The 12,549-nt window shown below is 33.1% G+C and overlaps 1 protein-coding gene across 1 annotated transcript in view; it reads left to right on the top strand.

Annotated features, from left to right (window-relative positions):
- The window catches only part of CNTLN (centlein), a gene marked incomplete at both ends in the record, with an annotated part of 349,797 nt that overhangs the window by 215,939 nt on the left and 121,309 nt on the right, over nt 1-12,549 (top strand). The window contains one exon of the mRNA XM_079706500.1: nt 6,360-6,460. Within this exon, the coding sequence (XP_079562626.1) occupies nt 6,360-6,460 (101 nt within the window). The remainder of the gene's footprint in view (nt 1-6,359; nt 6,461-12,549) is intronic.

Below are 12,549 nucleotides of genomic sequence, written 5' to 3'. Positions count from 1 at the left end.
TTGTAAAAGTTGAGTTAACTTTTCAAAATCCTAATAAAAATTTGTGTGGCAACTCCAAATCAGGCTTTAAAATATAATTAAAAATGACACTACCACTGACCTATATTACAGGTGTTTTTACCACTGAGTATGGTCAGAGTTATTTGTTGGGACTGTAGTATGGAAATCTGAGGCCTTGAGAAATTTGCATGGAATATAGTTCCTATAATAATTCATTTAGATTTATAAAATACATCTACTTATTATCATAATGATATCTTAAAGGACTAAGAACTTAGTAACGTATGAACTAATAAATTGGCTGGTTCCTTCGATATTTATCTAACAGATATTCATATCTTCATTTATTTAGGCATTCAGTATTTAAACAATGTAATTTAGAACTAGGCACTAAGCTAGGAACTGAATATGCAATGTTGTACTGAAGAGTACTAATTTCAGACTCTAACGAGGTTTATTCTAGGGGCAGCTGCCGTGTGCTGATGAGGTGAAACCACTCTTTGGTATGCTAGAAGGAAAGAGGCAAGGAAAGCTTTCAGAAATGCCAGTAGGCTCACAGCTTTTTCACTTAGTTGAGGATGTTGCCTTACTGACACTAAGTTAGATTTATGAACCAACAAAGTCAGGTTAACATTCTGCTAAATAAAAACATTAGTATATAAGTATTTGTGTACATTTTTTCTGAGTAGTGATATAAAACTATAAAAGGGGCTCAGGTGCCACAGGGTATTAAGCTTTTATTATACAGCAAATCCAGCTTGTCTTTGATAGGAACCCTAGAAGTCAAGGGAAGGTGTGCAGACATTCACTGTATGTTTTCTGTATCCTTGGCTAAATAAATCAGGAGCTTGCTGTAGGTGGGGTAGTTTTGGTCTTTTAATACTAATCTGTAGTCTGTATAAAATGCTGCAGCTAGGCACTCTGCTAGACACAGGTACACAAAGAGAAATAATATGCCACCCTTTTTATCAGGATCTCACAGCTTAGCAGGGAAAACAAGCAAATTATGATAAGAACTTTTAATAAGGGAATAGTATTGGCATAAAACAGGGAAAATGGCATTATGATTTTTCCGTTTGCTCAAACCAGAAACCTAGGGGGTTATAATTGATTTACTCCTCTATCTGACCTCCTTATAACAGTCCATACCAAATCTTAATGATTCCACATCACAAATATTTCTGACTTCTGTATGGGAATGCAAAATATTTGCAAAGAATTACTGATATTTTTCCTAGTTGATGCTGAGTAGTGAACTTGTCGATGAAGGTAGTTAGAGTTGGGGGTCAATTATAAAGGAGTTTAGAATTTGCGATTAAAAACTTGTTTTGTAGATATGGGGAATTTGACCCTCTAAATAATAACTAAAGTCTTTATTTCAGTGATCTTTTGATCATTTTTTTAAATGATGAAAAGTAAACAAGCTGTAGATCAATGGCATAACCCAGGATGGAGTGCTTTTGTCTCTCTTAGGTTTAATATTAAATATATGTAGGTTGTAATTTCACAGAATATTTTATAAAATTCAATAATAATTTCTTGAGGAGTTAAAATCAAAATATCATGGTAGGAAATTTCAGCTATTTTTTTCTTCTGCAAAGCAACTCACTGTCTTCCTAAGCAAGAATATTTTTTTTTCCATATGTAGAAATGAAGATTTTAGGAACTGCATTTCTCTAACATGATTTGGAAATAAAATTCCTAGCCAAAAAATGTCTGCTAATCATAACATATTTTGAAAACAAATGTATTTTTGGATAACCATTAGCAATGTACAAATTACATATTAGTTTTATTTTAAAGCATACAATTCAGTGGCATTTAGTACATTTAACATGCTGCACAGTGGGTTCTTTCCATTTTTTCCTCTTCTTTCTCTTTCCTTCCCTTCCATCTGGCTAATATATAGAAATGGTTTGTACTTTTGTTTTCTGTATAATCAACCTAAATCATGGGGGATATAATATATTTTTATTGCAGTAAAATATACAAAACGTAAAATTTACCATTGTAACCGTTTTTAGGTATGGAATTCAGTGCCATTAAATATACTCACATTGTTGTACTACCATCCATCTTCAGAACTTTTTTTATCTTCTCAAATTGTAACTCTGTACCAATTAAATAATAACTCCCATTCCCCCTTCCCTTAGCACCTCTTTCTTTTTTCTGTCTCTATGAATTTGCCTATTCTAGGTATCTCATATTAGTGGAGCCATTTTTCTTTTTGTGTCTGGTTTGTTTCATTTGTGATAATATTTTTAAGGTTTTCCATGTTGTAGCTTGTGTCAGAATTTCTTTTCTTTTTAAGGTTGAGTAATATTACTCTGTATGTATATACCATGTTTTGTTTATCAATTCATCTGTTGATAGATATTTGGGTTGTTTCTACCTTTGGGTAGACTATAGTAATATTTCTGTTGTATTTTCATTATATTTTGCTGAACAGTTAACAAGATTGTTAGCTAAAAATATATATAATTTTGTATTTATTGACAGATATTTCACTGAAGTAAATGGCAAGTATATTTTTGAGTTTTATTTTCTAACTCCAGAGATTAACTTTTGATGTTGATACCTTAAATGTTTTTCATACATATGAGACCATATACATATGGTATTTATTTTTTGAGGTATATATCTTAGTCCATTGGTCTACTATAATAAAATACCACAGACTGAGTAGCTTATGAACAACAGAAATTAATTTTTCACAGTTCTGGAGGCTGGAAGTCTGAGACCAGGATGCCAGTATGGGCTGGTGAGGGTCTTCCTCCAGGTTGCAGACTTCTTGTCTTATCCTCACACTATAGAAGGGGTGAGGGAACTCTCTGGGCTTTCAGTACTAATCCCATTCATGAGGTCCCCACTTTCATGACCTAAGCACCTCCCCAAAGCCCCACATCCTAGTACCATCATCTTTGGCATATCCTTTACCAGAGCCTTGTTTATCCCTATTCATTAGAATGATCCTTTTGGGTTCTTTGTTGAGTACCCCTGGTGGTCAACAATATTCTTCTCTCTAGCTGGTCAGAGTTCAAATGTCTCCCAGTCCGTAAGAGCTCTGCGAATAGTTCTGTTTATAGCTCTGGTTGTCCTCTGCTTGCCTTAGTGAGTTTCATACTATGCGTGTGCAACAAAATATTCAGCCACAGACTCAAATGAGTTCTTATGCAGATTTCTGCAGTTCCTTCTCTTTGTAGCTTCCTTCTCTGAGTACTGTGCTTTACAAATTCCAAACATTTCAGCTTTCCCAAACTCCAGTCTCTTTTTCTTCAACTCAGTGAAGACCCCCTCTCCCTACACCATGATCTAGCAAGTGCCTCCTGGCAGAAATCTGGACTATCCTTAGGGTTCTCTTTGTTGATTTCCTTTCTCTCAGGGATCATGGCTCTTTGTAGCCTATTGACCAGCTTCTGAATACAGTCATCTCATATAATTTGTCCAGTAAGAAGTAAATTTTGAATTGTGGTTCCCGTACCAAACAGAGTATCAGAAACACCATAATAAATGGGTAATAAATGAGAGTCAGTAAACAGCCAGTATCCACCCTGTATGGGGGTGCTTGAGCACTGACTCTTTGGAAGTCAGCCACTTTCGCAACACCCATCAAGATGTGGTTTGTTGGTGCCTGGGTTGACTCAAGAACAAGATGGTCCCTAATGTTTATAAATGCATCATAGTAAAGGTAGGGACTGTGTGAATTCTTCCTAAAAAAAGCCAAACTGTAAGCATAGAATACCTCTAAAGAAGCATGAAGTAACATTTGTAACAACTGTAGCCCTGTGTTCCACTGGATTAGTGATCTGAGAGCCAAGGAAAACTAAGTTGAGATGAGCTACATCTGCTTTTTCTTCGTGGGGCCATCTTGCTACATTATGTTCTATGTTCTTAGCAAAACAAAGCAAAAACCTAATTTAGACTTAATCACTTTGTAGATGGGTATGTATGTGTGCATGTATGTGTGCCCTTCCCATCAATCTGTAACCTAAGTTGCAAATGTATAAGATCCCAATTTATAAACTCTTTATATGTGTGTATTTATGTTTGTTTGAACAAAAATATAACTATATGTATAAAACTGTAAACATCAATTTTTTCAAGAAGTAAACTACTTGTTTTGTTTTTTACTTTATATACCTTCTTATTTGAATTATTATAAGAATTGTTTTTATTATTTTGTTGAGTACATAAAAGTTTAGAACTGTTATATCTTCCTGGTAAATCATTTCTTTGACTATTATGTAATGACCATATTTATCCTTAATATTGTTTTTTTTCTTAGTGTATATTTTATTTTTTATTGTGATTACATTTTTAATTTCTTTTTTTGTCCTCTTCTGGTTTGTAAATTTTTGATGTGTTTTCCATTCTTTAAATGTTTTTTCTTGAAATTTTAACATGGATCATTTATTTGACCATCTGAAGTTTGTCAGTATACCTCTGTTCTCCTTTAACAATACAAAGATCTTAAAATGCTTTAACTCTGATCCTTTCCTTCACCTAACATCATTTTGTTGTTCAGAATTTTAGTTCTACCTTCACTTAGGTATTATGATTGCTTTGCTTAATAAATATTTGCTTACTTCCATGTACACATTTACACGTCTTTCATCATCATTCCCTATTTTGTTTCATACATTGCTTTTGAGTTTGTTTTCTTCCTAAAATCTATTCTTTATTAGTTCTTTCATCTAGGATATATGAATAGTAAACCATGGAATGTGGAAAACATTACTTATTTTCCATCTGACTTTTCTTGTGATATCAGAAGTCTACTGCCATTCCTGAGTTCTTTGTTAGTTGATTTTTTTCTCAATCTTTTGATTTTAGAGTTGTCTCTTTTTCTTTGGTGTCCTTCAGTTTCAGTATGTTTCTAGTGTGAATATAGTTTTATTAATTCTGTTTTCAATTTTTGATACTCTCTTAATCTGTTAATTACTCTTTTTCATCGGTTCTCAACTTTCAGTCATTGTGTGTTGAATATTGTTTTCTCCCCATTTTCTTAATTCTCTCTTTGAATAATTTCTACTAGATGCTTTCTGGCCTTCTCATTCTAACACACTTTATATATAGTTACTATTTCCTTCTGTTTGTTTCTTTGTGTTGTCTTTAATTTTACAAATTTTCATTAGCTTTGTCTGTGTGCTATTTAACCCATCCACTGAGTTTTAAATTTCAATTATTATGTTGTTATTACTACCTTTAGTTGTTTTATTTATTAGCATTTCTAGATTTAGTATTTGGTTCTTTTTCTTATTTGTCTTCTCTTGTATCATAAACCCCTGTTCTTTTTAATATATGTTTATCACCTCTTTTTCCTTTTTATCACCATTTTAAAAACTCTAATTTTTTAAGAACTCATTTTGAATTATTCTATTATCCTTTTTTCCTTGCTGTACATTCTCCCATTTTGAATGGGGTGATATTTAGACTGTCATTCATGGCTTTGAGCATATTCATATTTATTCTTCTCTGCAAACCTGACTTCTTTGAGAATTATTTTCTGTGGTGGTTTTCCTCCTGTCCATTCTCTCAGTTTTAGACACCTCTGCAGTGGATGATTGTGTCTGCCTGAACTCTCCAGTGTACATGGCCATAAACCAGTTTTTACATTGTTGTCATTTCTTTGGTTCTCTGCAAATGTACAATGGCTCAATTTTGAAACCAGTAATATAGACTTAGGATCCTAATCTCACATGGTTGACTCTGTCTTGCTCTCAGACTAGGACAAGAAACCTCTTTTTAATGGAACTTCAACCAGATGAGCCCAGATATTCAGGTATTCATTCAGCAAAATTTTTTCTCCCAGCTTTCTGCAATTAGTCCAGTTTTGTCTGTCAGCCCTGAAGGGCCTTGCACATAAACTTTCATCTCCACTCGGGTCTCAAGGTCTGAAGTCTCCATGGGCAGTATTTGATCCAGGACTCTTGTCATGGTACCTCAATTCCATTTTACTAGTAAGGGTTTTTTGTCTTTACTTGGCATCTAGAGAGTTACTCTTTTGGCTTTCAGTGATATGTATTAACAATTTTATTATTATTTCACATAGCGTATCTGTTAGAAAATGATCTGGTAACTCGATAGATGTTTTTTTTAATTATACAGTTTATGTTTTACCTATTTAGCATGTTTATTTAGACAAAGTTAAAAATCAGTTGAAACATTTTACCTTCCAGATGCTCATTAAAATTCAATTTTAATTGTTAGGATTTGTTAATATTAATATACTCTAGCTTTTATTTTACTACTGTCTAATTCATGTATTTTTAAAATATTTTTGCCACTGTTATATGTTTGCTATATTATTCCTTAACTTACACATTTAAAATTATTGTTTATTGTGTTAATTTTCATAGGATGAACCTTCAAGAAGAATTGGATAAACTTAAAGTACATATGTCTGTTGATAAAGCAACAATACAAGAATTGAATACATTTATGGCAGAGAGAAGAGAAGGTAATTTTTTGTGAGAATAAATGTTTAATGTAAGCAGTTTAAAATTATCCAGTTCTTTATGTTTTACTTTCATTTTCTTCTAAGAATCTCACCCTGTTCCCCCTCTTTCCACTGCTTTACTCATTCATATCTCATTAACATTTTCACCTTTCATGAGAAAATCAAATAGAGAAAACACTTAAAAGTCAGCTTTATAATTTATTAAAATTTTTAAAAATATTTGATAAGGAGAAAATATTCATTTTTACTATTCATTGACAAAGTTTTACTAGGTGTGTTTGTCCAAAGTTTTATATGTAATATAGAGTTATTGATAATATAGAGGTAGTTACTATCAATAATTCATTTATATTTTTATATGACATTACATTTTTCTGGAAGTCATTTAGTTCTCACCTGGAATCACAATCTTAGAGCTAGAAGGAAACTTGGAGATCTGCAAATCTGAAACCTGCCTGACCCCTAGCCTGAGAGTGTTGAGTAAAAGGGGATGTATCTATTTCAATTGCAAGATTATTCCTTTGTTAAAATCAAGATTACTATATTTACAATATGACTTCAGTCCATCCTCAGATACCTCATTAAAAAAATAAATAAGGTTGATATGATAGAATTTCTTCTTATTTAACCTTGCTACAGCTTAATTGTTACCACTGTGCTTTTTAGGTGTTGACAATTTATACTTAATAATTCAATTAATAATTTATACTTAATAATTTGTATGTAATATTTATTTAAATTTTTATGTATCACTCATCTGGAAGTTGTCCCAATTACTTTGTTGTTCCAGTTGCTCTTATTTAGTTTACTAGTGAACTTGTCAAGGCCAGTATTTGAATCCTTCTATTTTACACCATTGATTTATATCATATTTTATGCTTACTCCTTCATTGAGTTCTTTTTTTTTTCCATAGATCAAGGCAATGATCATTAATGACTACTAAGACCATTGGGTGAAAAGCTGATGGGGCCTTTTTTTTTTATTATTCTTTTTTCTTTTTACCTTTTGACTCCCTTCACCCATTTCTTTTATCACGTCTGGCCACTACCAATCTATTCTCTGTATTTCTGAGCTTTTTTATTTGTTTCTTCGTTTGTTTAGATTCCACATATGACAGGCATCATATGGTATTTGTTTTTCTCTCTCTGACTTATTTATCATAATGTCTGTGAGGCCCATCCGTGTTGTCACAAATGGCAAGATGGCATTCTTTTTTATGGCTGAATAATATCCATTGTGTGTATGTATATATGTATCACAATTTCTTTATCCTATCATCCATCAATGGACATCTAGGTTATTTCCATATCTTGGCTACTGTAAATAATGCTGCAGTGAGCATTGGGGTGCATATATCTTTTCACGTTAGTGTTTTCATTTTCTTTAGATAAATACCCAGAAATTGCTGATCATATGGTAGTTCTATTTTTATCTTTTTGAGGAACCTCCATATTGTTTTACAAAGCGGATGCACCCATTTACATTCCCACCGATAGTGCACAAGGGTTCTATTTTCTCTGCATTCTCACCAAGATTTGTTACTTCTTGTCTTTTTGACAACAGCCATTCTAAAAGGTATGAGATGATATCTCAGTGTGGTTTTGATTTGCAGTTCCCTCATGATTAATGATGTTGAGCATCTTTTCACATATCTGTTAGCCATCTGTACAGGCATATCTAGGAGATTCTGTGGAGTTTTTTTCCAGACCACCACAATAAAGTGAATATTGCTATAAAGTGAGTCATGTGATTTTTTTGGTTTCCCAGGGCACATAAAAATTATATTTACACTATATCATAGTTTGTTAAGTGTGCAATAGCATTATGTCTAAAAAATGAATGTACCTACCTTAATTAAAAAATACTTTATTGCTAAAAAATGCTAACCATCATCTGAGTTTTCAGTGGGTCATATAGTCTTTTTTTGCTGGCGGAGGGTTTGAAATATTAGGAGAATTACCAAAATGTGACACAGAGACACAAAATGACCAAATGCTGTTGGAAATGGCACCAATAGACTTGGTTGACAGAGGGTTGCCACGAACATTCAATTAGTAGAAAAACACAATATCTTCAAAGAACAGTAAAGCAAAGCACAATAAAACAAGTTACGCCTGTATGTCTTCTTTGGAAAAATGTCCATTTAGATCTTCTGCCCACTTTTAAATTGAATTGTTTGGTTTTTTGTTATTGCGTTATATGAGTTTTTACAATACATTTGGATATTGGCCCATTATCAGATATATGATTTGCAAATAGTTTCTCCCATTCAGTAGGTTGCTTTTCTATTTTGTTGATGGTCTCCTTTGCTGTGCAGAAGATGTTTAGTATGATGTAGTCCAACTTATTCATTTTTACTATTGTTGCCTTTGCTTTTGGTGTCAGATTCAAAAAATCATCCCCAAGATCTAGGTCAAGGAGCTTACTGCCTGTTTTCTTCTAGGAATTTTAGGGTTTCAGATCTTATGTTCAAGCCTTTAATACATTTTGAGTGAATTTTTGTATATGGTATAAGATAGTAGTCCAGTTTCATTCTTTGCTTGTGGCTGTCCAGTTTTCCCAACACCATTTAATGAAGAGACTGTCCTTTCCCTACTGTATATTCTTGCCTCCTTTGTTGTAAATTAATTGACCATATAAGCTTGTTTTTATATCTGGGCTCTATTCTGTTCCATTGATGTATGTGCCTATTTTATGTCAGTACCATACTGTTTTAATTATTAGCTTTGTAATATAGTTTGAAATCAGGGTGTACATGATGCCTCCAACTTTTCTTCTTTCTCACATTGCTTTGACTATTTGGGGTATTTTGTGGTTCCATCAGATTTTAGGGTTATTTGAATTTGTTTTTTCTTTTGAAAAATGCCATTGGAATTTTAATAAAGATTGCATTGAATCTGTAGTTTGCTTTGGGTTGTATAGACATTTTAACAATATTGGTTCTTTCAATCAATGAGCATGAAATATCTTTCCATTTATTTTTGTCTTCTTCAGTTTCTTTCATTAATGTCTTTTAGTTTTCAATACACAGGTCTTTCACCTCCTTGGTTAAATTTATTCCTAGGGATTGTTTTATTAATTTTTCTCTGATAGTTCATTGTTAGTATAAAGAAATAGAACAGCTTTTTGTATACTGATTTTGTATCCTGCAAATTTACTGAATTTATTTGTTAGTTCTTAGAGTTATTAGCAGTTCTAACAGTTTTTGATGGAGTCATTAGGGTTTTCTATATCATGTCATCTGCAAATAGTGACAGTTTTAGTTCTTCCTTTCCAGTTGGATGCCTTTTATTTATTTTTCTTGCCTAAGTGACTGGCTAGGACTTCCAATACTATGTTGAATAAAAGTGGTGAGAATGGGCATTTTATCTTGTTCCTGATCTTAGAGGAAAAGCTTCCAGCTTTTCACCATTGAGTATGATATTAGCTGTGGGCTTGTCATATATGGCCCTCATTATGTAGAGGTAGATTCCTTCTGTACCCAATTTGTTGAGGGTTTTAACCGTGAAAGGATGTTGAATATAGTCAAAAGATATTCCTACATCTGTTGAGATGATCATATGATTTTTATCCTTCTTTTTGTAATGTGGTGTATCACATTGACTGATTTACAGATGTTAACCCATCCTTGCATCGCTGGAATAAATCCCACTTGATCTTAGTGTATGGTCCTTGTAGTGTATTGTTGAATTTTGTTTACTGATTTTTTTTGAGGACATTATATCTATATTCATCAAGGATATTGGCCTATAATTTTCTTTTCTTGTGGTGTACTTTTCTGGTATTGGTATCAGGATAATACTGGCCTTGTGAATTGAGCTTGGAAGAGCTCCCTCCTCTTATATATTTTGGAAGAGTTTGAGAAGAATTGGTATTAATTCTTCTTAAAATATTTGGCAGAATTCATTAATGAAGCCGTCTGGATCTGATTTTTGTTTGCTGGGAGGTTTTTGATTACTGATTCAATCTCCTTATCATTTATAAATCTATTCAGAGCTGGTTCTTTAAAAAGATAAATAATATTGACAAGCCTTTAGCTATACTTACCAAGAAAAAAAGAGAGAGAACTCAAATGAAATAAAATAAAAAAAACAGGAGATGTTGTACCTGATACCACAGAAATACAAAGAATCATAAGAAAATATTTTTAACAAATATATTCCAACAAATTCCACAACCTAGAAGAAATGGATAAATTCCTAGAAACATACCACCCACCAAGACTGAATCATGATAGAATAGAAAATCTGAACAGAACAATTACTGTATGTCTGTCTGTTTCTCCCATTAGGTCTCTTAATATTTTCTTTCTGTATTTAGGCACTCCTATGTTGGGTGCATGAATATTTACAAATGTTACATCCTTTTGTTGGACTGACCTCTTCATCGTTATATAATACCCATCTTTGTCTCTTCTGACAGTCTTGTCTTAAAGCCTATTTTGTCTGATGTAAGTGTAGCTACTCCAGCTTTCTTCCGGTCTCCATTTGCATGGAATATCTTTTTCAATCCTTTTGTGTTCAGTCTGTGTGTGTCTTTAAATCTAAAGTGCGTCTTTTGTAGGCAGTATATAGATGGGTCTTGTTTTTTTATTCATCCAGCTACTCTGTGCCTTTTGTTTGGAGAGTTTAGTGCATTTACAGGTAAAATAATTGTTGACAGGTATGTATATATTGCTTTTTTGTTCATTGTTTACTGGCTGTTTTTGTAGTTCTACCTGCTTCCTTTATCCTTCTCCTACTCTCTTCCCTTTTGTTTTGATGACTTTCTTTAGTGGTATAAATATAGTTATATTCCTGTCTGTTTATCTTTTTTTTTTTGCATTACGCGGGCCTCTCACTGTTGTGGCCTCTCCTGTTGTGGAGCACAGGCTCTGGACGCGCAGGCTCAGCGGCCATGGCTCACGGGCCTAGCCGCTCTGCGGCATGTGGGATCCTCCCAGACCGGGGCACGAACCCGTGTCCCCTGCATCGGCAGGAGGACTCTCAACCACTGCGCCACCAGGGAAGCCCCCTGTCTATCTTTTATGTGTTTATTGTAGGTTTTTGCTTTGTGGTTACTAGGAGACTTACATATAACATCTTATAACTGTCTGACATAACTTGACAGAAACTTAACTTTTAAAAAAAATTTTATTTTATATTGGAATATAGTTGATTTACAATGTTGTGTTAGTTTCAGGTGTACAGCAAAGTGATTCAGTTATGCATATCCATATATCCATTTTTTTCCAGATTCTTTTCCCATATAGGTTATTACATATTATTGAGTAGAGTTCCTTGTGCTCTAATACTAGGTCCTTGTTGATTATCTGTTTTATATATAATACTGTGTAAATGTTAATCCCAAACTCCTAATTTATCACCCCCCACCTTTTCCCTTTGGTAACCATAAGTTTGTTTTTGAAGTCTGTGACTCTGTTTCTGTTTTGTAAATAAGTTCATTAGTATGATTTTTTTACATTCCACATATAAGTAATATGATATTTGTCTTTCTCTGTCTGACTTACTTTACTTAATATGATAATCTCTAGGTCCATCCATGTTGCTGCAAATGGCATTACTTCATTCTTTTTTTATGGTCGAGTAATATTCCACTGTATTTATGTACCACATCTTCTTTGTCCATTCCTCTGTCGATGGACATTTAGCTTGCTTCCATGTCTTGGCTATTGTACATAGGCTGCAGTGAACATTGGGGTGCATGTTCTTTTTTTTTCTGGTTTACCCCACTTTAAATAATATTAAGATTAATTAGGAACTTCAGGTGGTTTCAGCCTAATCCCTCTATTATTAAATTCCCAATCAATGTTTCTTTTACTGGTTTTAGCATCCATTGGTTATTGTTACCAAAATTCATTATTTCATTTGGGGTTGCAACACAGCAATTTTCTGATTTTAACACTTTTTGTGCACTTTTTATCTGGAATTCTATGAAGAAGAATATGGAAAGAAAAATCTTGATTATTCCTCTTTACCAATTTTCATTTGGTGACTTAGCATCCTCCAAAGGTGATCAATGAGTTGGTGGCTTTTGTTAGTGTTAGAAACTCAGAACTTTTGTTGATATATTTAAAGTTTCTTTTATC

Source organism: Hyperoodon ampullatus, assembly GCF_949752795.1.
Source record: "Hyperoodon ampullatus genome assembly, chromosome: 6".
In the NCBI taxonomy this organism is placed as follows: domain Eukaryota; kingdom Metazoa; phylum Chordata; class Mammalia; order Artiodactyla; family Ziphiidae; genus Hyperoodon; species Hyperoodon ampullatus.
Note: the sequence above shows the minus strand (reverse complement) of the source record. Positions and strands in the feature narration are given on the sequence as shown.